Source organism: Grammomys surdaster, unplaced genomic scaffold (assembly GCF_004785775.1).
Source record: "Grammomys surdaster isolate TR1022 unplaced genomic scaffold, NIH_TR_1.0 126546, whole genome shotgun sequence".
NCBI lineage: Eukaryota > Metazoa > Chordata > Mammalia > Rodentia > Muridae > Grammomys > Grammomys surdaster.
This window is the reverse complement of record NW_021621338.1, coordinates 1,114,501-1,142,216: the sequence shown is the minus strand read 5'-3', so window position 1 is coordinate 1,142,216 and position 27,716 is coordinate 1,114,501. Positions and strand designations below refer to the sequence as shown.

The 27,716-nt window shown below is 38.4% G+C and overlaps 1 protein-coding gene across 1 annotated transcript in view; it reads left to right on the top strand.

Moving 5' to 3' along the window:
* Nucleotides 1-27,716, top strand: part of Abca12 (ATP binding cassette subfamily A member 12) — a 161,675-nt gene that overhangs the window by 62,510 nt on the left and 71,449 nt on the right. The window contains exons 6-11 of the mRNA XM_028760684.1: nucleotides 2,037-2,222; nucleotides 4,522-4,700; nucleotides 10,152-10,264; nucleotides 15,719-15,788; nucleotides 20,491-20,609; nucleotides 21,570-21,676. Of these exons, the coding sequence (XP_028616517.1) occupies nucleotides 2,037-2,222; nucleotides 4,522-4,700; nucleotides 10,152-10,264; nucleotides 15,719-15,788; nucleotides 20,491-20,609; nucleotides 21,570-21,676 (774 nt within the window). The remainder of the gene's footprint in view (nucleotides 1-2,036; nucleotides 2,223-4,521; nucleotides 4,701-10,151; nucleotides 10,265-15,718; nucleotides 15,789-20,490; nucleotides 20,610-21,569; nucleotides 21,677-27,716) is intronic.

Here is a 27,716-nt window from a genome sequence, read left to right as displayed (position 1 = left end):
TCTCTCTCTCTCTCTCTCTCTCTCTCTCTCTCTCTCTCTCTCTCTCTCTCTCTCCCTCTCTCTCCCTCTCTCTCTCTCTCTCTCTCTCTCTCTCTCTCTCCCTCTCCCTCTCTCTCTCTCTCTCGTGTGTGTGTGTGTGTGTGTGTATAGAAAATGGATGTGAATAGCATTAAAGACTAACAGTTACTCTGCAGTTAACTACATTCTCAATTTCTTGCTATCTTTCAGCCACCTTGGTTGCCTGCATCATCTTGCTTTTCTCTCTCCATCTTGTCTTCTCTCCACGTTTCTCTCTCACACACACTTTATCTATGTAGCAAGCATTTCTCCCATTTGAATCATAAGACATGCCTCTGACATTTATCCCCATTCCAGTAATTCTAGTCATTACTTCTCACTGTGAGTTTATTACTGACTCTTGGGTTACCATTGTATATAACAGAGGCATCTCATCGAACTGAGTCATGTCCTATCAAACCAAATAATATAAAAACAGAAAGATAGCACAAAAATAGATTCCATGAAAAGACAGCATAATCAACAATTACACATACTCTTCCTGTGCTGGTTGTGATAGAAGACTTTCTTACTATAGTGTATATAGTTTAGACATTATAGTATGTATATTCTAGGCATTGAACATTGATATTCTGTCACATTCATGCTTCCTTAGGCTCCCTTGGTGACTTAAAGTTGCTCTGCATTCCCAATTAATTCCAGCCTAAGTCCTTCCTTCACTGGGTCACAAGGAAAATATGTACCATTCCATGCTGCTTTCTTCTTGCTTCCCAAGTGTTTGTATTGGATCAGACAATTTCTGTAATGTATAGAATTGCTGCTTTACTGTACTGTAACTTCCAAGTTCTCTGTTTCATATGGGATGAGAGTTTAGAATTTTGTGAGACAGCACAAAACCACATATTCCAGAGATAGAAGCCCCAAATGAATTTTGTATGTGTGGACACATATTTTCCGAGTTGTTGGAACAAGGCAGGGATGTAAGAATTAGGATGACATATTGATCCTGTGTCAGCAATCTCTCCAATTCCTTTCTTTCTCTTTGCTGCTTTCTGCAACCCTTGCAGGAACAAGTAGAGAAATCACTTCAGAGTGAGTTTATGTGCGTGTTAGATTGAGGCTGTGGATGAATGACCAGAAAGCCTAGCATTCCAACGCCTTCCAGATAAGTGGATCCTATCTTGTTCCATTATACTTCGAAGTTGAGTTGCTGGAGAACAGAGTATAATTTTTATGATGTAAACTTAAGGGGAGAACGGAGTTAGCCATTACCTCATAGGGTCATATGAGTTAGCTACTGGAAGGAAACCCTTGAGTATTACAATTAGATGCAGTTAGCATTAAAATGTATAAACTATCATGGTGATCAACATCGTGGCTGGAGGAGTGTTTCTGTGGTCCTTCTGTACTATGGAAAACATTGGTCAGTTACAATGATTCCATTATGAAAAGTATTTCCCATTACTGCTTATTGTAATTAGCTCAACTTATCTATTTAAATAACATTTTCCTATTTTTCCTTTTTTATCTTTCTGCACATGAGGCTGAAAGGAAATGCAAGCTATCTGTCCACTTTTGGAATAAACACAATTTGTCCTAAGAGCAGATCTTGAAGGATTTTTTGAGGTTTTCCAAAGATTATGACCAATTTTCCAAGACACAGAGTTAACACACTTGAGTTTATGCCAAACAAAGCCCAGGAAATATTAATATGGTTTTTATTCACAAAGATTTTGGTCAGAAAACATTGGGTGCTTTTATGTACTTTTGTCAAACATAAGAAGTAAGTTCAGTTACACAAATGAAATGTGAACCAGTTAAATCAAACCCATGACAAGAATGTATACTTTTGTGCATATTCTTCCTCTACAGCTCCACATAGGCAAAATTGTGTATTACTGTTTCGAAAGGCAGAACTTTAAACATCGCTGTTGTGAAGATAGGTGACCTTGAAGATGAAAATCTTTTCCTATTTATGTTTTCTAATATCATTTCCCAATTCTCTCACATACTTTTAGCTGCTGAAGCAAAATTCAACTCCAGAAGACATACGAAGAGAACTGTGTGAGAGCTACCCGGGGTACACTGCAGACTATGCCTTCTCTTGGGTCACTCTAGGAAAAAATGTTTTTAACAAATTTTGCCTTTCAAACATGACACTTTTAGAGTCTTCTCTCCAGGAACTAAAATATCAGGTCTCTCAGGTGAGTGCAGATTTTATATATACATATACATACACATACACATGCATATACATATATATACATATATATACATATATATATATGTGCGCACACACACACACACACACACACATATATATATAATATATAAAAAGTCATATGCATAATTAGAAGGGGTTACACTTCCATTCTTTGAGTCCCCAGACTGACTCACTATGAATTACTAAGCAACTCTGTAGCCCACTTGGACTGGGAAATATTGACTGGAATATTTGTAGATCTTCAGCATAATTTCTTCCACATAAACATTTACACCCAAGATTTGATGTTAAGTACTGGATATTTATCATTAAAATATGCAGGACTGAAATGATTTGAAGTTGAATTTGAAATATTTCATATGGCTAATGGATATACACCTCAGATGAAATATGACTTGGCTCTATGTTGAATAACGACTATGTTCCCTGAGACCTGAGTGTGGTTATGTAGGACAGAATGCAAGTTTAATAATTCAACTATAAGACTCATATTCTTGTCGGAAGTTAGAAAAATGGGTGATGTCTTTTTATTTTTCTCGCGACATCAAACTTCATTTGGTGACTTTTGATTCAGTCATTTATCCCAAATCTTACACACTGGAGCCAATCTTCTTCTGTGACATCTGTGTATGCTAGTCTTAAGTGGTGATGATAAAATCAAGAAACCAATAGGCTAAATTTAATGAGAACTACATGTAACAAGAGATTGAAAAAATTCAGAATTTTTCACAAATTTTATAGACAGGAATAAATGAAGCATGCCTATTTTTAACATTTCACCTTGGTTTTCTAAATTAAACTGAAAGTGACTTAATTTTTTAAGATGTATCTTTAGTAATCTGATTTTCAAAAGAACCAGGTTTAGGACACCATTGTAATAGCTCAAATATTATATGAAACTCTCCCATTCTTGAATTGTAATAGGGCTGGAGATATAGCTCAGGGATAGAAGGTTTGCTCAAACCCCTAGTACTAGAAAACAAAAACAATAAACAAACAAACAAGCAAACACTTCCTCACTTAAATTCTTCAGTCAGGTAGAGTAGTCTGAGTAGCTAAAAATATATTGTTCAAAACCAATCAAATTAAGACAGATGGAAGGTTCACCCTGACTGGTATGAATGGGGTTATGGAGAGAATTGCTTTCGCTGAGAACATAATGAAGAAATACTTCTGAAGACACTATCTGGACCATGTGATTCAAAAACCATAGTTTTCCTGGTTTATTGATACAGTACAGTTATTGTTAGTGTGGTGATCACACTAGTTAGGGGTTCATTATAACTAATGTTCATAGCTTGCAACAGAATGTGGAAACACTTTATTCTATTACATGTAGCTCATATAGTAAGCACTGTGGTAAATATATTTCTTTAGGAGTATATCTATAAAATATTTCCGGCATTTCCCCACACACATTAGTTTTAATGGATCTCCACCAAAAATAGACATCCTAGTTAGTAAAAGATATGGGAACAATATGCCTACAGCTTCTAGGAAATGTTATAAGGAAAAAAAAAACCACTACTCAGGGTCCTGTGGACATAAAACGGAGGCTGCACATATGAAATCATGGTGATTGTGGCAGCATGCATAAGACCTGTAGAAGCTCAAGCTAGACAAAATCCCAGCATGGAGCAGAGAGGTGGGCATGATGTCTCAACGCTAGTCAAGGAGGTATTGACAACCTAGAGATGCTGGGTGAGGAGGAGTCAGTTTTCTTTAAAAGTGTGTAGCTCCTGATAAGGTGACCACACTCCAGGGGGAAGCAGCTCATCAGGGAGTATATGAGCGACACTAGTTGGACTTGGTAGACAAGGGGAAAAAGGAGGACACAAAGGTGGGTAGGTTGGGAAGGGGCAGTGGGTATGGAGGGTAGTGGGTGAGTACGAGCAAAACACATTGTATTAAATTCCCAAAGAGCACATATAATATTAAAAGAAGAAAAACATTCAGAAGCCAACTTGTTCATTTTCTTTTAATTAAATTAGCCTTGATTTCTTAATATCTACCATAGAACATTTTATAACAAAACGATTTTGTTAATCAAACTTTAAATATGCTAATATCTGGAACTCTAAAGGGGGAAAAAAATCCAATGATGTTGAGAGATGTTCACAGCGTTTCCAAGAAAGAGATGGCTTCAAACAGAGTGAGGATTTGAAAACAGCATGAATGTGAAAAATCTAATTTTTAAAAATTTTTTTCTGAAGACAGTAAACCATGTGATTATAAATGTTAATGCATCATCCTTTCCCTCTGTGGTTTGGCTTTTGAAGATGTCAAGTGACCCCGACAACCAGAAGAAGGTGTTCCGGGGACTTGTCCAGGTGTTGTCCTTTTTCTCTCAAGTACAGCAGCAAAGAGAAGTGTGGCAATTTCTGTCAAGCTTACCAGATGTGTTTCAGAATGACACCTCACTGAGCAGTCTATTCAGTGTTCTTCAAAAGGCAAACAGGTAAGTAAATGGAATGTTAATTGGAATACAATTGCTCACAAAGAAGTCTTTAAAAACTGGTTCCTGTGAGAATTACTGTCAAGATAGGTCATTTAAACATTGGGAAAGCCGTCCTTGAGCATCCTGCCTGAGACTTTTAGTGGTGGAAGTGTCAGTTAAGTGTAGAAGAGAGACACATTGTGTTTGCTCATGGAGGTCAGCAGGCATCCATGAGGAAGCAAAAGGAATGCTCACCTCAGAACTTTGTATCATTTTGTATCCTGGAGTTACTGAGAATGAGGCACAGAGCAGACCGAGCTTGGATCAGTAACACAGGATCATTCAGGAACAACCTGAGCTCTGTGCACATGCCACTAAGCTAAGTAAGAATAAATTGCCTCAGTGGGGTTTGTACCATTCAATATAAAATATCCCTGTTCGTTTACTCTAGTCACCTCAATGGGATTGACTTCCTTCATATGGTCTTTCTAAGTCAACAGATGATGTCATAGTTGGGGTTTCTAAGATTGCTGCGATGAAACACCATGACCCAAAAGCAAGTTGGAGAGAAAAGGGCTTATTCAGCTTACACTTCCGCATCACGGTTCATCACTGGAGGAAGTCAGGACAGGAACACAAATGGCAGGTTCCTGGAGGCAGGAGCTAATACAGAGGCCATGGATTAGTGCTGCTCCTGATGGCTTGCTCATCCTGCTACCTTATAGAACCCAGAATTACCAGCCCAAGATTGGCACCAACCACAATGGGCTGGGTCCTCCCTCATCAATCACCAAGAAAATGCTTTACAGCAAGATCTTATGGAGACATTTTTCTCAATTGAATTTCTCTCCTCTTATATGAGTCTAACTGTCAAGTTGATGTAAGACTAGCTAGCACAGGTAGGGATGGCATTGTTTGGCATATATGGTGACATGAATTTAAATTTTTACTTAATCAGATATATGGTTCGTAAGTGTTTCCTCCTACTCTGTTCCTTGCAAGAGAGTGTCATTTGACTTTGATCCAATTAAGTAACATTGTTTCCTTAATGATCTGGTAAATTTCTGTTGACTTATATATTTGCTATTTTTATTATGGTATCTGATCAGTGAAGGTTCTGAATACTTGGCATGTGCTAGGGTGACAGAGGAACTAAAAACTGAGCCTTAATTTAAAATTTCAAAACTCGTGCTTAATTTAGTTACTAGAAAACTTTTAAATGAGTTTGGAACATCTTGAATGTGTGGCTTTACTTCTTTAAAAATTCTGTAAGTTTAATGGAATTTAAACAAAGCATCTCAATTGAGAATGGCAATAGTCATTACAAGGTCCCCTTCATTTACTGGAGGTCAGGCCTCTATCCCCGCCTTCACAAGATTAGAATCGCCACAGCCCTTCTACACTTAGAGAAGGGAGGAGATGTCAGGGGCAGCCCTGCTTATACACTGAAGGCCTAAAATCAGCCATAGACCTAAAATCAGAAATAGACCTATCATACATGTATATTAACACCAAGTCTTGGGTCTCTGTGGAAAAACATTGAAGCAGATGGCTATAAGCTATTGTAAACAGGCAGATTTTGTGGAAATTTACCATCCTGAGTAGTCATAGACCTTGTAAATAGGTAGCCATGGCAGATAATGCCAACTTAGATAAGAACAAGTGAATCATAGGCAGAGTCATAGTAACCTGTTCCCTGAACCTTCACCCAGCTGATACCCTGTTCTTAAAGATATCTGTACTCCCCCTGAACACCCAAGCTCCGGTGTCATCCCCTTCCCCATGTCCTGCCTTTTTGTGTTTATAACCCCTGTGTGAATAAGTAAAAATTACAATTTGAAAAAACATAAATAGGAAAAAAACAAGAGAGAAAAATGGCAATAGTCTGGAACTGGAGAGACGGCTCAGAGGTACATACTACTCTTGTAGAGGGCCTGAATTCAACTCCTAGTACCCCACCAGGCAGTTCACAACTATGACTCCTGTTTCAGAGGATCCAACACCTTCCTCTGGTCTCCAGGGACACCTTCACTAATGTGCACATACTACCCTCTTCACAAATAATTAAAAATAAATCTTCAAAAGGGAATACCAATGCTTTAAGTTTCAACAGCTATTTGAGGCCAGTGCATAACATCTTAGAGCTGATCAGTCTTCAATTATATTAGCAAACATTTAATTCATCCCTACACTAAATTATCCCTTTAAAAAATAATTCTTTTCAGGTCTGGGGAGATGGCTCAGTGGGAAAAAATACTTACTACACAAGAGTAGAGACCTGAGTTCACATCCTTCACATAAGTATGTTGAGATGGCTGTGTATACCTATAACTTCATCTCTGGGGAGGAGATAAGTGGATTCCAGGAATCAGCCTGGCTGAATTCAGTTCACTGACAGATCTTGTTTCACTGAAATGTGGTAGAATGATGGAGGAAGATATCCTAAAATCTTCTCCTGGTCTCCATCGCTATGTGCTTGGATATGTGCAACTGCAAACTCATACATGGGTCTCCACAATTAGTCTCTCTCTTTCTTACACACTATACTACATGCAGAATTATTTTATATAGAAGCAATATATTCTAGCAATAACATGCTTGGGTTTCATCCGTTACCTGATTTTAAAAAACATATACCTTTACTTGAAAATGAAAAAACAATATAATGCAAAGATTTATGCTAACAGTAAATCTGCATTGACGTGCCTTCTGTGTTTTTATAAAACACATGTAAAGTTTGAAGGTACAGTACAATAAAAGATTTTAAATGTTTTACTAATTTTTATATACTGAATGCCAGATGATGAGATTTTATTTTCAGCTAAATTGAAGTCTGTATTAAAATTAGTTTTGTTTCTCCTAGCTGTTTGAGATATGATTATTAGAAAACTTAAAATTAAATAATCTCAGGTTATTTTTGATTGCAATTCCATCTTAAAGTCAAATTTGTATTTTTATAATAAATCTTAATCTTATAATTATAATAAATCTTAATAAATAATTATCACTAAACTACGATGTCAATAAAAGCCACAATTTCCTCAAATTTTCATCATCAAATTATTGTCTCATTGCCTTATTTCACTCTTTGTTGCACAAAATAAAGTGACAAGTGAGCCCCTAGAAAGTTTTACTTTCTTTTTCTGTCTGTCTGTTTCAATTGTAATCTGTATACTAATAATCTTCAATATCAGATTATGCTGTTAAGATTACAACAGTAATTAGCAAAAATGAACAATACCAGAAGGTTCTGTGAAAGACCATACATGATTCCCAGCTTTTATGAGCAAAAGATTACACTAGAATATGAGCCATGAACCTTTTAAAAAATCTTTATTAAGATAGTGACTTGTTTTGAATAATTTCCATTTTATATGATAAATTAAAAATCTATGAAACATATTTTGATACATGGCTTAACATATTTCAGAGAGGATGAGAGTCTGCATCACTGGTGTTTGAATTTGCTAAAAATAAATTCAGCTTGTTGACAGTTTATTAATAGTATTAGCAACAATGATGCTGCCTGTTGTCATTAGATTGGCGAGTGTTCAGTCCTTCAGTTTGAAACAATAGACTGAGGTGTTAGGCCAACTAGCGAGACTGGCTGTAAATTAGCTGAAATCAATACAATATGAAGCCCATTCAGCCAGTGTCCATGGTTACCAGAGTTCAGAGACAACTCAAAGAACCAGGAGATTTTCAGTAGGGTAGAGTTATACTACTGAAGACCCAACACAAATGACAAGGTTCTTAGAGCAAATATAAAACTTCCCAAATGTTACACAGAGAAAGCAGAAGAGAACAGAATACAGCCACAGTCCTGTGGCTGAATACTCTAAGCACACCTCGGGTAGTAAGTCAGCAGTGTCTGTGTTTCTGTGTATGAATGGTCTACGTTTCTCCTCCCCCATGCTGATGCACCTTTTATGGTAAAGGTCACGTAGAGACTTTCAAATTAGTCAAACCAGCTGTGCTTATTACTAACCAGGTAACCTGGGTAAGTTATTTCACTTTTCCTCTGTGTAGCCTGTCTGTCCTGAAACTAACTCTTTGGACCACGCTGTCCTCAAACTTACAGAGACCCACCTGCCTCTGCCTCCTGAATGCTGAGATTAAAGGCATGAGTCACTACTGCCTGGTCAGTTATTTAACTTTTTAAACTGTATCCATCTGAAAAAGCAAGGCAAATCAAATTAGCTTCATGGAAACATTGGAGAACCAAATTTTTAAAATACACACACACACACACACACACAATTTATGTGTATTTATTTTATATATCTTACATAAACATGCATTCATATTTATATACATGTTTATATATTATGCTAGAAATTACCTAAGAGATACTTACGGTTTAGGTTTCATTCATACCTAGGGGGCTAAGACTAAACTGATTGTAGTTAAAATGTTGAAGATTCCAAAAATACTATAGAACGTGCAGGTTCTCTCTACTCACATACTGGATCTAGTGCTGGAGAAAACTTTCAGCTTCCTGATGAGATACTTGATAAGGAAAAAGGAGTGGCTAATTTGGACTGTACCAGTTCTTCAGTGGTAAATGGGTGGCAGTGGTCTTTTGTACTCAAAGCCCTGGGAACCAACAAGACAGCTCAGGGGTCAAGGCGTTTCTACTCACGTTAAAATGCTGACTCAGCTCTGATTGTTGGTATAAATCACTGTATTTGTGAGATTCAGATGGCCTCACACAGTAGATGCATCTCTTTTAGAAATGCACTAATGACCATAAAGAGACAAAAGGATATTTCTTGAATAATTAGTTGTTAATTGGAGATGCGAAAGCAACTCAAGCAAAAGTGAATTACTTTTGAAAAAAAAAAGTGGTGTGTCCCCTGTCTTATTGGTTACATAACTCACAGAAAGTCAATGTGGGGTGTTTGGAAATTAGATTTGAGCTGCATTTGGAGTAGTGCCTGTGGGCCACTTATACAGTGGGACAGGATACAGTCTTTAATTAGCATGAGCTCTGCTGTAAAAACTTACCATTTCTTTAGCAAAATATTCATATATATGACATACTTATATAATTACTCCTGAAACTGGATCTAAGATTGACTCCTAACAAAAATAGTTTCTAGCATTTAATTTTTTTCTTTAATTAAAGAAAGTTTTATTTCACTGTGGACTGCTGAGCCCGCTTGTTTATAATTCTTAACAGGAAAAACAAAAACAAAACGCCTGCCAGGACCTTTGGTCCCTCACATCAGGGTCCTTGAGTACAAGTCTTTACAATTCTGGAAACATTAAGTTCTCTCTTCTGGTTCAAGAACAGTGTTGGGGGATTTTGTTCATGAATAGACAATGAAGTAATTAAATTACAAAAGCAGCATCTTGTCTTTTATAGCAATCATTTTCTATACTGTAGCCATTTTCTCCTTGAGTAACCTTTTGCTTCTGTCTGCGAGCCTTGATACACAATCTGGTTTAATTTGTTTCTCCACTCATTAGGGTGCTGCTGGTAGTGCAGAAGGTTTACCCACGTGTTCAAGCTGATGAAGGATTCAACACCCTCCAGAAGTCTGTTAAACATCTGCTGAACACTCTGGACTCCCCAACACAAGGTATAGCATTTCCATTTTGCTATATGAATACAGCATCACAAAGCCCATCAGAAGGATGAAGCAGAATACAACTGATGCAATCATGTATACACAGTATCCTTCCTAAACAGGGAAATGTAAAGAAAGGAAGCCATGGTCTGAAAGAAGATGAGTTTCTAAAAGTTTTCTTTATATAAAAATGAGCTCTCTTACTGTACAAAATCATGTCTATGTTTGGAATAGAAAATGAATATCAGATAGTAAATATAATCAATAGATTTTATATTATCGTTTTTTGGAACAAAAGCCTAAACTGAACTGTATGATTTGTGTCCTGTTTTCTGCTTTTTGTTTTGTTTGTTTTTGAGACGGGGTGTCACTGTGTAGCTCTGGGTGTTCTGGAAATCATTGTACAGACCAGGCTGGCCTTGAATTCACAGAGATCACCTGCCTCCGCCTTCAGAGTGCTGGGGTTAAAGGTATGTGCCACCACACTTGGCATACACCCTCATTTCTATACTTGAATTAAAAAAATTTTTAAAATGAAATATTCAGGAAGAATATTTCAATGGTAAAAATAAATGCTCACCCAACCTCTTGAAAATGCATGGTAGACATCATAGCATAAATTATTTCTCAGTAAAAGTCAATCATCCCTAGGAAGACAAAAGGTAGCATGTTGCATGAACTGAAAATGTCACCTTTGAATATATAGAATGTCATTACGTAGAAGCCACATGGAGACAGTTGGGTGGACACACGCAGGCACACGCAGGATTGGAGCTGTGAGACACAAATCCCCGCTGCCGAAGCAAACACAGGTTAACATTTACCTCTTCTGAATGAATTCAGAATTAGACTTCCTTGTCTGCATTTGCCGGCTTTTTAAACAAGTAGCCTTCTGCTTTTGGATTCTAAAGTAAGCATACTGTGAGCACCAGACAAAAAGCTGACTGTTCCTCGTATTGTCTCAGTTGCTTTAGGAAAGGCAGACGTTAGAATTCTGTGTAGAATTCTCAGTGCGGAGTCGCACATCCTTATATACCAGGTTCTGCTGACAAAGAGATGGTTTCTACCTACAGTTACAGAATTAATGACTCATTTACATGGTTGATTGTTTCTAATGCTAATGTTTTTATGAAAATCAAGAGATTTACTCTCTTAAAAGTCTAGCCCAGAGAACTAGGCAGTGTGCTAATTATTTCTTGTTTGTTTTTAATATTTGCGTTTTAAAGACTTGAAGAATTCATGTTTCTATGATCATTCTCCTTTTTCATCTTCAGACTTATATCTTAAATTAATAACAAAATAACATAATTAACAATGACATAAATAATATAAAGCAAAGTGATCATCTCAAGGTTTTTCTCCCCAGAAGACAAGAGCATATTCGTGATTTTGAAGCCAAAGTAAACAATATTTCTGACAGCAAAACCCTTTTCTGGTGAATGATGTAATTCAATTTTCTGTATTTCCATGTTTAACAATGGTCAAGATTTATATCTATGACTATGTTAATGACCTAGAAAATGTTAAGTGTTAAAACATGCAATTGCATCATCAAGGTAACAAGGAAATGCAGCCGGAAAAGTTATTTTTATCTGCATAGTTGGATGTGCTTAGTTCCTCTTTGTTATTAAATCTAAGCCCATGTGAGGTCATCAGTCTGAGTGCAGCAGTGCAGCAGATCCATTCAATTCTCTTTCCCTCGTCATTAATCCCAGCTTGAACAGAAACTTCATGGCCTTTGACAGTTTTCCAAAGGTATTCCTGGGAATCCTTCAGGAAACTCACATTCAAACCAGTGATGCTAATTCATCTACAGGAGAGTCTCTGACCGCTTGCCCGCTGTGGCCTGGTCACTACATGCTTAGTCTTGGAGGTTTTCAGTCATATATTTGAAGGTTATGGACTTGTTCCCTAGGCTTTGTGTTGATGCAAGTTACAGGGATACAGTGACTCATAGTAGCTCTCACAGCAGCGCCCTTAAAAATGAAGAAAGCAATAGTACCTTCTGTGTCAATGCTAAGTGACTTTATTATCAAAACAATTCTGGCTTGACATGTATTACTCCACCAGCAAGAGGCCATTCTGAGAGTGGACCCTGGACCTATCTGTTCCCAAAGCCAGGTCCCTTAAGCTCCATTCATGCATCCTTTCAGACACACTAGGACACATAGTTTCTCACTGAAACATGTCAGTACCTGCCACCTCCAGACTGCAGAACTTCTATTCAGCCACTGATGGAGTGTGACATGTCATGCCACACTTCTTCCCAAATGACAAGTTTCATAGCCATCCTCCAGACGCAGTCTGATACCACCATACTCCCTGCTCCCTCTGTCATGCCTCTAGTCCAGCCTGAATTAGAAACACACTTAGGGCACCTTCAGAAACCTCCTCAGCAGCCAGGAAGACATGGAGATGCTATTGTTTCCTCTCTTTGTGATAAGGTATCTAAATTCTGTACTCTGCCACACCTGGGGTCGCTGGACCTCCAATACTAAGAACTTCCTTTTATGAAGACTGAGTTTCAGGAGCAGAGATCACTGTCGTGACTCTTGAGCATGTGCTTCTTTGCAAACTCATAAATCTATGAAACAGTATTTTAATACAGAGAACAGGTTGGGCAAGATTGCTGGGGGTGGGGGAACAAGCACTTGCCTTAAAAATCTGATGACTTCCCAATGTGTATTATGGCATATATATATATACCAACATTCACACACATGCTGTACACATGTGCTATAATAAATAAGAAAGTAAAAGTTTATTAAAGCAAAGTAATGCTCGCTGGCTTACAGCCAGCATAGCATAGGTACTTTGCACATCCATGTTTGTTCTCATATTATTCATTATACCCATGGTAGACAAACAGGCTAGATGCCCATCAACACAAGAATAGATAAAGAATAGTAAGCATATACTCACAATGAGATTTTTGGGTGTTAAGAACAATAAAATTATGAAAATTTCAGGAAAGAAAGTGAAGCAAGGAAGCATTATGTTAAGTGAAATAAGCCAGGCTTGGAAAGACAAATACTAGGTTTACTATTATATCTAGAGCCCATATTTAAGTTTAGGTAGATAAAAAGGTGATAAATAGGAAGAAAATTAAAAAGGAAACCATGAAAAAAGAGAAAGAATCTATAGGGAGAGATGGAAATTAAGAGAGAGTAGTGGCATGTATGTATCATAGATGTGGAAGTGTGATTCTATGGAAGTATAAAGAGGTTCAGCAAGCAGGAGAAAGAAGAGAATGGAGTATAATGGACAAAGTATAATGATACACACACACACACACATATATATATACACATACATATACAAATAATACACACATATACACATACATACACACATGTATATGTACAAACACATATACATATATACACACATACATACACACATAAATACATACATACACACACATACATATACACCTACATACATACTATATATGTGTATGTATATTACATAAAAATGTCACAGGGAGTAGCCAGGAAGGTGGCTCAGTGAGTAAGGGTGCTTGCTAACAAGAATGATGTTTTAGGTTGAGTCTGGGACTCACAAGTAGAAGTAGAAACCCAACTCTCAAAGTTGACCTCTGACCCCAACACTCATTCTGTAGTATGCCTGAGAAATCAATTAGATAAATAAATACAAATAGAAAAAAGTAGAAAACACAACGAAATCAATTTCTTTGTATGCCGTTTCCCCCAAAGTAATAATAATTAAAAAATAAACTTTACTAACACAGAGGGTTATCTAGATGTCTGTGGATGCCAGTTTATACATGCCTAATCCAACAAAAGTCAGAGAAGTAAAATCTTGCTTTTTAATGGTTTTAATATTTTCCCATCATTTTGGTCTGTTTAGTCTACTGCTAAGTATTTCTTCCCAAGTACTTTATAGCCTTCAGTGGCCAGAGGGAACACTTCTATTTAAGTTCAGAGTTAAGCCTCCTGATTACATGAACTTAATTTCTGTTAGCGATTCACTTTAATGGCCTGATGGAAAAGAGAAACTCTGTAGCCAGAGTGTGTACAAACACCAACCAAGTTGCTGATAAGCCTCACACACAAGTTCAATGTGAGCAAGATGGATCTTGGGGAAAACGGCTTTGCAAACATTTCCATTGAAAAATTATAGAACTCAATAGATTTCTGTCCTTAATTTTTCAAAATATGGGTATCAAATGAGTAATGTTATTACCAATACTAATTAGGTGTATTTATTGTGAGTGTCTTTGCTGCTGGTCTTTTAACTTGATTATACATGTTCTATAAGGAGGACAATAATATTCAATTGCCCTTTGGATAAACCTCAGAAAATTTCACTCCACTGAACAGGAAAGCTGAAAAGGCCATTCTGACAGTTACTAGAGGCCAAGCCAACTTAAACATGAACAATTCAGAAAATAGATGGGAACGGGTGTTAAATTCTGGGATATTCTTTTAGCTATACATTTATTTCAGTAGGACAAAAAAATGTTTAAAAAGCATGGGTCTCTACATAGCTTTGCACAAGGGCAGTTTTCAAAGACTGGAGGATGCACAACCTAGGAATGATGGAAGAACCATTCAAGTGGCTAATGTAATGTCCTATGGAAAACATCGAGGCTACTGTTAAAACACAGCAGCACCCAAGCATCTTGGCCCACTGTGAACAGAGCCAATGTGAGAATAGGAGGCTGATACTCTTCCTAAGCGAGGTGGCCTGATGTCCTGGATTTAGTGTTCTCATTTATGCCATGACTGCTTAAGAACTTTTCATTTCCAGTTTTCTTGTTGTTTCTACACTTGGTTTCTCTTTATCATTCAACTTACATAACAAGCAGAATCATTGACTTTTTTAACTCAGGGGACAAATCTCGGTGGTTACTATGGTTTCACTGCAATCAGTTTAGTGGTCCAGTCCCCCCACCCCCTTCCACCACTGCAGCTTCTTGTTTGAGATAACGACTGCACAATCCTGTTTACATTGGACAGTAGCTGCATGCAGTGATCACTGCCTGCTCTTTGCAATAAAGTACAGATTAGTGAGGGCAAATGTTTCTTAGATCTACATCTGAATTGCCCAAGTCTGGGGATGGGGGGTGGGGGTGGGTACAAAGAAATCAATCCGGTGGCACATTAGACTGAAAGTGGTTTCATTTGATTAACAGATTGCTTGGTGTTCAATCTTCATTATGGTGTTTGAAAGTCACATGTGGAATCAGGTCTCGGGACAAAATACTATGGTCTGATGTGTGAATGAAAAATGAATAAACTGGGATTTTAATCAACAGGCACCATTTCTTACAAATACCTTACATATTTCCGACAAAAAGAAATTTGTTTAAAAAAATTGCACCTTCTTTTTCCTCTTTTTCCAGTATTAATTTGACTTATGGCATTTTTTTTTTTTTTTGGTGAGGAGTAAAATATCTTTGAACAAATACCATCTATGTTGACCTATGTATTGTTGTTGTAGGTGACAATTCAACACATGTGTGGAGTGATGATGGTGACCAGACACTGTCCCCAAGCAGTCTGGCTGCACAGTAAGTTGTGTTTCCAAGTTGTGGGTTAACTAGCTGAGTAAACAAAGCCCCTCCTAAGCCTCCTTATCTTATCAGCAAGGAAAACCAAATCAGAAGAATCAAAGGGCACTATCAGACTGTACTAAAGTTGAAACTAATTTGGGCATATTATCCAATAGAGTTTTGATAACATAGTATGAGGAACTCTTTTCCAGTTCTGAGAAGGCCTCTGCCTGTCTGGAAGGGTGTCTTTGTGCCTGTGAGTCGAGTCTTGTGGGCACTTGTTTCCAGATTCATAAAGCTTTTCTCTATGAAAAATACATAAACGTCTGTCTTAGGCTGTTCAGTTCCTGTAGCAAAATTCCTCAGACAGGGAGACTGATAAATGTTGGAGACTTGTTTTTCACACTTCTGGGTAAGCCTAGCATCAAGGTGGGAGCAGATTTGATGTCTGAGAAGAGCCTACTTTCCAGCTCATAATGGACACCATCTTTCTAAGGCTGTTTTTATAAGCTACCAATCCCTTTCATAAGAGTTTTGTCCCCAAAGTCCCGACCTTCTAAGGTCATCATCACCTTGGCATCTAGAGTGTCAATATACAGAATTCACTACATTCAGACCAGAGCAACATCCAGAATTCTTACTTTGCTATTTCTTTGGAGTTTTAAGAGTCAAAATTTTCTTAAAGCCTAATCAAGATAATGCAAATTTTGTCTCCTCTCAGTAATGTTCACATAGCAGGGGGAAAAAAGATTACAAATCATTTAATTTTGGACTTCCCTAGGAAATGACAGCAGTCACCATGGTGTCTAAAGACCACAGACGTGAGCAGATTTTGAAGGAACTCATAATTAGGACAGGGAATGCAAGCAGTTCCCTGAATTATCAAACTTAGGTAAATTTAGAGTCTAGTTACTCTTGTGGATAAAGGTTGCTTTTCCTTGGTAAATCATACTATTGTGGTTCTAAAAATTTAGTCACACCAAATGTATCTTTGTAACTAGTAGAAATTTGCACAATTAAAACTGAAGAGTATAAAGGCAAGGAGAAGTTGCTCAGTGGTTCCAAAACACAGTGAGGGAAGAGCCATGAAGTTCCCCAGTGTGGCTGCTTAGTAAACTGACTAGAGAGAGCAGTGATGTGCTCTACATTTCAAAAATGTAGGGAAGGGCTGGCGGGACGGCTCAGCAGGGAAGAGCACTGGCTGGTCTTTCAGAGGACCCAGGTTCCATTCCCAGCATGCACGTGGAAATCTACATCCATTATTACTGCCAATCCCAAAGAATCTGACGTCCTTTTCCGGCTTCCACAAGGACTGCACACACATAGCACAAAGGCATATGTGTAAGCAAAACATCCATACACCTAAAAAATTTACAAAATGAGACAGGTCTCATGTAGCTTTGGCTGGTCTATACCTTGCCAGTTAGACAAGGATGGCCTTGAACTCATAGAAATTGGCCTGCTTATAGGTTCAGAGTGCTAGGATTAAACGTATGTGCTATCATATCCAGCATAAATAAAATAAAAAATATTTTTAAAGGCTAGAGAAAAGGATTTTTGAATGATTTTTGTCATGAAGAAGTAATATGTGATTGAGAAATATACTTAAAATCATTTAAACATTATACAGAGTGTACATACTGAAGTGTTGCATTGCATCTCATAAATGGGCCTGCCCTTTGTTTTTACACATCATTTAAAATAAACTAAATAAACAAATGAAAATACTTATTTTAACCATTCTTTTTTTTTCTAAGATCGAATTTAATGGAAAGATCTCTATAGGTAAATTCTGGGTAAAAACTCACTTCTGGTTTCTCCTGCCCCCACTTCCATCCTCTGTGCTAGCCGACCAGGGGCTTCTCGAAAAGATATCTGGGACTTTTGATATACTCCCTAGATAGCCACCATATATAATAATAACTTAAAAAAACTCTTTAAATTGACATGGTGGAGGCTTGCTGCTGATACTAGAGATCCCTGTCAGAGCCTACAGGCATGCACAGCCTTGACAGTACTCAGCACTTCTGTCTTACAAATCCCTCAGCAGTTGCTGTCAGCTTATTAGAGGGAATTCAATACCCATAAGGTGAGTCTTGTTGTGACTGATGAAATTAAGGAGTTTCTTTAGACTTTCTTTCCATTTCCATTTTAAAATAATCACACTATGGCAATAATGGCACAAGACAAAAAGGCTTTGGGCTTAGTTCTTTCTAATGACAGCTACTCAATAGCACTCTTGTCTTATAGCTTTCCACTATTATTCATGTTCTAATGTCTTTTTAAGATTTATGTGCATGTACACTCCTGTGCACGTGCACACTCATGTGAACTTATATCCATAACCTACCTTTTATTGTAAGCACTTTCATGAAGAAAGGATTTCGTATAGAGAGTTTTAAATGAATCATTTAAAAGACTCACAGTGCTTATGCCAAAGCAGTGGTATGTATGTGTTGTCTAATTTTTTGATTATATTAAATCATTTTAAAAGTTGGCATCAGTGCCTTCTACAAAAGTAGGGGGGAGGGTTCTATGCTTCTTCTGGGTCACTTCAAGTTTACCTATTGTGGGAAGTTAGGCCAACATTTTGCTACTGACCACTGCTGCCTGGGAGAGCTGGCTCTATGGTGTTGTATATCCTGCAGTGGGAAACAGAGGGAAGGAAGGTGCAGGAAGCTTAGGTCCACGAGAACCTTCCTGCTAGAACCAGGGCACAAGAAACCATCCAGAGATGCCTCATTGGCAGACAGGTTCAATGGCCAATATCTTTGTAGCATCCCACGTCTCTTTTACAGATGAATGTATCTACTCGATGCTCACAAAACTGTAGGTGCTAGGTAGGTAGTCTTTTATGGTCAGAAAGGGTGGAGTACAAATTTAAATGGGTCATTTCTTCAAAGTGTGCACTAGAGACATGTTTACCATGAAATCTGTACAAAGGAAATAAATGGATTACCTCAAGTAGTAGATACACTCTATTTACAGCTATTTTCATAATTCTGTTGGTCTCTTGTTTGGCATTTTGTGTCCCTAAAGCTTGACTTTTAGTTTATCCTTAGCATCTTATAACACATCTTCCCATTTCCATTAATATTGTCACATATTCCAAAACAATGGGTCAGGGTCATCCATCCATCCATCCATCTATCTATCTATCCATCTATCCATCCATCCATCCATCCATCCATCCATCTATCTATCTATCTATCTATCTATCTATCTATCTATCTATCTATCTATCTATCTATCTACCATCTATCCCTCTCTCTCCATACTTCCTCCCTTTTCCTCCCTCTGTCCTTCCCTCCCTTTTTCCTTCCTCCTTCCCTCCCTCCCTCCCTTCCTTTTTTCCTTTCTTCCTTTCTTGCCTTATCTTTATGACCTTGACTGGGTGATTGTGAGACAGTACCTTAAACTTATCTGCATACAGACATGACTCAGTGTTCTGCAGCTAACCTATACAATGAAGTTGGCATTGTTAGTCATCTTATCCTCTCAGGTTATTACTAGTTATAAGGTGATTTAGTTTGGAAATGCAGCTGACAGATGGGTCCTTTTATTTGGGCCATACAAGTTTGTTTAAACCTACACTCCCTGCCCTTTATTCATCAACTGATAAATGGCATTGATTACTTACATGGAGGCTTTGATAAATGATAGAGCTAAGTACTGAAAGCGTAGAGATCTAAGGCAAGCAAACATGGCATTTTCCACCATCTCTAGTCAAGGAAATACCTAAGCAAGAGCTTTTAGAATCAGTGCTTTAAAGTAAACATCTGTTAGCCATCAGAATGGCTCAGTGGGTAAAGCCCTCTGCTGGACAATCTGGTGACCCAAGTCCTGTCCCTGGGTGCCCTGTGATGGAAAGAAAGGGTCAACTGCAGCCAGTTTTTTTCCTGTATCCGTCCACACATATTCTGTGGAATTTGCACTTCTTACTCTCCCACAATAAATAAGTGTAAAAATTTAAAAGTCTAGGCAGGTAGCTCAATGGTAGAGCCCTTGCCTGGCATGCAGATGGCACTGGATTCAATCCCTATCACCAGAAAAAAAAAATTAAAAAGAAAAAAATGTATAAGATTTGAATTATAATTAAAAGTTAGTCTTATGACCAATAAAGTGTGCTCTTGCTGCTAAGTTGGAGATTTTTCCTAGTGTTGGTTTATTTCTTTTTAATGTTCCTTCAGGATCCAGAGTCATTAGCCCACATTTAAATATCTAGAGGCTTCTTTACTATTAATGCTTTTTCCTATATTACTAGCAGTGCTAGGAGAGGTCTCATTCACTAGCATTTTGATAAAATACAAGTTAGTATCTGACAGAACCTGTTATTAGCTATTTTGCCTATTGTTCAACATAATTCAAGGCATGTGTCTTTCAAACAGGCTTTAACACTTATTCTCTCTTCATCATTTAAAATGTAACAGCAGCCAGTGATGAAAGAAGCTACAGAATGTAGAAGTAGCCTCATGGTTGAGGTGGCAGGGAATACCACACACACACACACACATGCACACATGCACACGCACATGCATGCACGCACTCGCACATGTATGCACAGGCACACATTCAGAGGTGTGCTGCCTCTGTACAGCAGGGCTTGGTGAAGCCCTAATTTCACAGGAGGTTTGGTACCCAGGCCAACACAAATCGCAGTTTAAATGACTTTGCTTCCATTTTTACAAGGCTGAATCATGTGCTCTCATCTAATTTACAGGCTCCTGATCCTGGAAAATTTTGAAGATGCCATCTTGAACATATCATCAAATAGTCCATATTCTCCTTATTTGGCGTGTGTTAGGAACGTGACTGACGACTTGGCTAAGGGATCACCAGGTGATACTCTCAACTCCTCTCATGATTTCCACTTCCGTTCTAATTGGTTAGGACAGTAACTTATCAAAGGAGATTTGTTTAAAAAAAAACTATTCTTGTTCATAGTTATACTTCTGTTTTAGCTGAGTGATTTAATATTAAAGTGGAATTTCTAACTTCATTATGCTGGCCTCTTACTGCTACTTGCACCCCATGGTCAGATTAACAAATTCTAGTAGGATGGTTTCCTACTAGATAATGTGATAAAGGTTACCTGGACAATCTTCCCAAGAATCCAGAGTCACTGGGAGCTCATACAACCCTTCATGACCCTCTTTGTGTCTTAGTGCTCTTAGGTTGTTGAGACATTAAGACAAATAATCAAGAATTCCAGAGTTCTTGCATATTGCACGAAGGCAGCCATGTGCCAGGCTGCTTCCTGCCTTTACACATTCAATTTTCAATTTTTAACCTATGGAAGCAATCATAAAGACTGCAATCAAACATTTTCCACTATTCTCATACACATTCTTTTTTCCCTATACCACACAGTTTCAAGCAAACAGTGCAACATATATCTAAGCCTAAAGTTTGTTTTCCCCATATTAAATTATGGCTGAAAGTATATATTTGGACACAGTGACTATACAGTCTATTTCCTCCCAACATATTCCAACCTAGTGTATCCCAGAGTCAGAAGAAAAAACATTATTTAATTCACAAAGAGCCAAAGCTGGGCAGTACCTTTCCTAGAAATATTTTTTATCTCTAAGCAGCCTATCTGTGAATATTTTAAAAAATAATGAACTCTATAGTCCACATGGTTCAAGGAAAGGCTAATTTTCAGTCATTTTATATTTATATTGAGCTACAACATTATTCTAAAAAATCCTTGCTGATAAGTCCAGATAAAAGTCTCTTTCCAATGTGCTCCCCAGGTAACCTTGTGATTCTCACAAAGTCATTCTTCCTCCTCTGCAGACAATCTAAAACTTCTGCAGTCCACAATTCACTTTAGAAAATCTGACCTTCAAAATGGCTCCTATGAGGACAACTTCCCTTCATTTCTTGAGATCCTGAAATCCAAGGTAAGCCAAGAAGGGAAATATAAATAACGAAATAGCAACACTTTCGGTGATACGCTAGGAAGATTCAGTTAAAATATCTGATGATTACGGGTGACCTCCTTTCCCCTGTAGCTCTGTTCTGGCCAAATGGTGACAAAGGTGCTTGGTTTTACATAGCATCCTTAGTGTTGGCCTCAGCATAAGATGATCTATACGAGCCCATATACAATGCACATAAGCATCCATAAACATTTCACAATGTAGCTACCTTATTAAGCTTCATAATTTGAGAGTTATTATTAGTTTTAATTTGTCTTGTCTTTAGCTTTAATATCTGTAAAAGAAGATTTCAAAAGCTAATATCCTGACTTCATGGTGCACAAAGGACTCAAATATTAACATATCTGCTTTTCTTGTCATCACTCCAGACACCAAGGAGTCATATTAAAATTCGTGACCCTGAAGAAGGAAAGGGAGGAACCCAACATGTAAATCTCTTAAACTTGAATCAGCTCAAGCTCACTTGTCTATGGTTCACAGTGTACAGATTATCAGGAAATTCATTTTTAAAGCAACTCTATTAAGTCTTGAAGCCAGTTTTCCTAGTAAGCCCTGCAGTTTAATTGGATTTATGTAGCCTGGGATAAAGTTAAATTAGAAGTGGTTTATTTAGGGCAAGCAAGTGATTTGCTGTGTGGTAAACAAGCCGTAATTAAGCAGGCACGCAAAACATTATGTCCATGTATATTACAGATAAATGTGCTCATTAGACTACCTACCTTTTAGCCCCACTTTTCTACATGAATCAAATTTTCTAATGTACTTAATTTAGAGTTATCTTAATTTATGCAAATGAGAAAGAAGGAGTACATTCACCCAGAAAGCTCTTAGTCATTTTTCAAGAATCAGTGTAAATGTCACTTCTGCGACACCGGTTTATCGCTTTTCCCTTGTTTTCCAGACAGCTGTGCCGCCTTCATTTCTTTTATATGTATACTGAACTATGATATCATCCTAACAAAATTTCTTGCTGATAGGTCAGGATAAAAATCCCTTTCCGATGTGCTCCCCAAGTAACCTTGTGATTCTTACAAAGTCATTTTCCCTCCCTCCTCTGCAGACAATGAAAGAACTCTGCAGTCCACAATTCACGTTAGAAAATCTTTTCTTTGAAATGGCTCCTACGAGAACAATTTCTGCTTTTATTTATAAGACAATAATCTCCACCCCCCGAATTCTTATAATCCAGCCAGGGGAGAAGTCGGGAAGGGAGAGTCACAACTGTAATGGAGTATGACAAAGGACGTGATGTGTAAAGATGGGCTATCTAACTCAGATTATGGGGTACCGAGGTGAAAGGAAGAAACTTGGCCAAGAATATAATACTTACTCCGAGTCTTGAAGGCTGTGTATCATTAGGTCACATTCATGCATTCCAGACACAGAAACTCCAGTTTGTAAGAAGCCAGAGAGGTATGAGCTTCAAAGACGGTTACCTGGAGTCACAGGAAGGAGAAGAAACCTATGGGAAAGTCAGGAAAGTGGCTTTAGAGAAAGACCACGCCCAGGTCCTACAGACATCTTCTGTCAATCGAGGGGTTTGAGGTTGGATTCAAATATGAAGAAGGCCAATTTTGTATTTTAGCAAGAGATTAGATTGGGAGAATGTTACATGGGCCACGTCTGAAATAATCTAAACAAAGAAAGCACACAGCCTGCATGGAGTCAGAGCAGTCAGAGAACAAAAGAGAGAAAGAGCTTCAACTGTGGTTTAGGAGGTCAACCCAGGTGAGGCCCAAGCTCTTGAGACTGAGACTTCTGGCCTTTGGAAGGTGGTACCTAGCATCATTGTTTGCTCTGTGTGTGGGGTTATCACTTCACTAGAGTAGAAACCCTGATGAATTCAGGCCTTCTTCATCTCTAAAAGCACATATCTCTAAATGAAAGGTATGACTCATGAGCATATAAACCAGGCTATTAAGGTGGAATGCCAACACTAGCGCTGTGTTCTCTGAGCTGTGGCACATGGCCATGAAAGAATGAAGCCAGGCGCCTAAGTAGAGTGGCCATTGCTTCCTGCCATCCTCAGTGTGGCAGTCATTTGGAGTCCATAGGCCCCTGAATTTTATTCATGGGATTCTTTGCAGCAGGCTAGACCCTCCAAAACACCAAATGTCTGCCCACTTACAACATTTCCTTCTATTTCCCAGCCTTCTGCTTACACTTTTTGTTTAAGAGCATCTATGTTCTTTTCTCTTCTTGTTGTCTGTTTTTACCTCAATGCCCTCCCCTCTCCCCACTCCTCTAGTCCCTTAGATAGAAAGGGAGAATTCTTGACTGCATTAAATAAATTTCTGATGTTGGGCAGGAATGTAGGCAATATACTGTGTTTATTGTAATGCCTTACAATTTTTTGAAACACACACATACATCCACGCACACACGCATGCACGCACGCATACACACACAGACATATTGAGGACTTACCAGTTTCTGTCTGTAATATCATAGAATCTTCACAATTATGTGAATTAAATTTCCCCTTCATTTGGGAGCTACTGGGCATTGGGGAAGCCTGCCATAGCTAGAAATGAGTTAGTAATGGATCATTGTCCAGTTACAGGCCTGAACCTCTGCCTATGATGATGGACAGAGCCTCTAGGTAGGTAGGACTTTGGAAAATCTGTAGTCTAAAGTTTGCATAAGCTTTGTTTAAGACAACATCTCACTCCATAGCTCTGGATGATCTGAACTTACTGTGTAGCCTTTATTGGACCTAAACACACAATCCTCCTGCCTCTGCCTCATGAGTGCTGGGATTAGAAATGTGTACCACTATATCTTGTTATACTAACAAATGATGTGAATGTGTACGTGAGTTGCAGACACAGATGTCTGTGTCCTCATGCACTCATGTGCACACATCCAGAAACTGAAACAGGACATGTGCTGTCTTCCTTTACTGCTTTCCACCCGATGCTTTGAATCAGGGTCTCTCACTGAGCTGGAAGCAAGCCAGTGAGATCCTGGGATCTTTCTCCCTGGCCTCCCCTGGGGCTATAGGAATGGGTAGGCAGTGAGTATTGGGGATTCAGTCTCAGATTCTTATGCTTGCAGAGCAAGCAAACTTGTCCACTGAGCCATCTCCATAGCAACACTAACAAATACTTTAAAAGAGAATTATAGTCACTGGGTTTGTGCTTCACGAAGCTTCTAAAAAGGGAAGCTCAGTGCCTGTATTGCTCTTAGAATAAAGTACTGAGTTATGACGCTTGTGAAAACCTTGGGGTTCCTCCTCGGGGACCTTATACTTCTGAGAACCCCCAGTATTACTAACCCTGATTTACATTCTTGTTTCAGAGACTAATCCAACTTCAGCAAATGCAGTAGGATATCAGATTTCTCTTTTTATAGATATCAGATTTCTTTATCTCATCTATCATGACTACCCTGGATTTTTACTGGTTTTCCATACTTGGATGCTGACCTTGCAACTACAAAACAGATTCCAGTTTCTACTCAGTAAAAGTCACCGATGGTCACTACCTCTCAAAACTCAATTAAGAGTGTATTGACCCAACATTATTTACTATCCTTTTATTTAAGAAAGCCTCAAGGAGAGATCAGAGAGATGGTTCAGTGGTTAAGAGCACTGGCTCTTTTTTTTTAAAATTTTAAAAATGTTAATTAATTTATGTATTTACATCCCAAATGCTGCCCCCAGTCACCCATCTTAGATTTCCTCCCCTATGCCTCTCCCCTTTGCCTCTGAGAGGGTGCTCCATCCCCGGGTATCCCTCCACTCTGGTGCATCAAGTCCTCTCCTACTGAGGCCAGGCAAGGCAGCCCTCTGTTACATATGTGCTGAGAGGCCTCAGTCCAGCCCATGTGTGTTCTTTGCTTGGTCTTTGGGAGTTCCTAAGGGTCCAGGTTAGTTGGCACTATTGGTCTTCCTGTGAGGTTGCCATCCCCTTTAGGGCCTTCAATCCTTCCCCTTACTCTTCCATAGGGGTCACCGACCTCTGTCCAATGTTTGGCTATGGGTCTCTACATCTGTTTCAGTCAGCTGCTGGGTAGAGCCTCTCAGAAGACAGCTATGCTAGACTCCTGTCTGCAAGCATAAGAGAGTATCATTAATAGTGTTGGGGATTGGTGTTTGCCCATGGGATGGGTCTCAAGTTGGGCTGGTTATTGGTTGACTATACCTTCAGCTCCATCTTTGTCCCTGCATTTCTTTTAGACAGGATCAATTTTAGGGGGACAGGATCAGGTATGAAGAGAGACAAGAGAGAGGCCCAGAGGACCAGGAGAATGAGTGGTAATATGTAGCTGCCAGGGGTTGGGGGTAGGGGGAATCTCTAGGAAGTCCTAGAGACCTGGGATAGAGGAGGCTCCCAGGAGTCAATGCGGGTGACCTTAGCCAAACAGTGGGGATATGGAACCTGAAGGGCCCACCAGTCAGACAGGACCCCCAGTGGAGGGATAAGGATACCAACTAACCTACAACCCCCCCCCAAAGAGCACTCTGTCTTAACACAAATTAAATTTCCAGCACCCACATGGCAGCTTACCTCTGTTACTACAGTTACTGAGTACATGACGCCCTCTCTCCTGGCCTTTGAGGGCACCAGGCACACATATGATGTACGTACGTACATACATACATACATACATACATACATACATACATACATATGGATAAAATACCAATACACATAAAATAATTTTTAATTAACAAATAAAATAAAATTTAAAATTTGAGAAAGCATCAAGGACAGGCAATAGAAACTGTGTATAGAAATCTGGTCCCATCTGTTAGAGGTTTAAACAGATTTAGTATTTGGACCAAAGTCTAGAAATAAGTAAATATGTAACTACAGAATGCACAAAGATTGAGTCTATTTCAGAATGGAAAATTTTTCATAGCAGTAAGATCAGTAAGTAGAATAAGTTGTTTCAGAATGTTCAAAGCCAGAAATTAATTGTATTATTCAATACTGTGCAAAATGAGCCAATGATATTTCTTCTTCAGGATGGTCAATGATTGGCTTCTGTGGCCTTCCTGAACTTACTGTAAACCTCTTACTAAGGATACATCATCCTTCCTTCCCCAGTGATGCATGGAGAAAAATGTTGACGAACCTAAGCTTTTGGTGGGGAATAGTTCGTTTCTGTTAAAATGCAACTTCTGATTGGAAATGAAGCTACAGTGATTGCTTGCACATACAGCTGGTCTGGAGTTCCCAGAGGCAAATTCTTTTCTCCTTCAGGATGTATTAATTGGGAACATATCCTGAGGATGGATACATGGGGCATACTGAATGAAGTTCAGGAATATACTAGAGAGCTTAGGTCATTAGAGTTCCGGGGTCCTTTCTTCTTATGGGTTTGGGAGTTTACATCATTTTGACGATTTCCATAGGACAAAAATGTTTAGTTTTTCTAGACAGATCAAAAGGCAGAAGACAATATGAATAACACGGCAGACAGCTGAAAGTCGGGTCTATTCCCACGGAGTTGCTAATGCATGCTATAGCTTAAAGACATAAGAAAATGTTGATTCAAATTTAATTGTCATAAGATATATAATATTTAGATCATAACCATTTTTAGCTGTAGGGTTCAGACAGGTTACATACATTCCTGTTGTTTGGTAACCATTGTTCCAGAATCCCTTTCACCATGCAAATGTAAGCATTTTCTATTACCAAACTCCACATTTCTCCTTCCTCTCAGCCTCTGGAAATTCATAGTCCCTCATTGACTTTCTGAGTTACAGACTTCACTCCTCTAGGTCATTCATATATTGAAATTATATAGCGTTTGTAAGTGGTTGGTTAAATTTAGCATAGTTTCCTCAAGATTCCCCATGCGGCAACAGCATATCCTTTTCTATTTAAGGATATATATGTATCTGTGTATATATATATATGTGTGTGTGTGTGTATACATATATATGTTTATGTATACACACACACACACACACACACATATAAACAAATACATATATATCAATAAATATAAAAGGATATGCTGTTGCCGCATGGGGAATCTTGAGGAA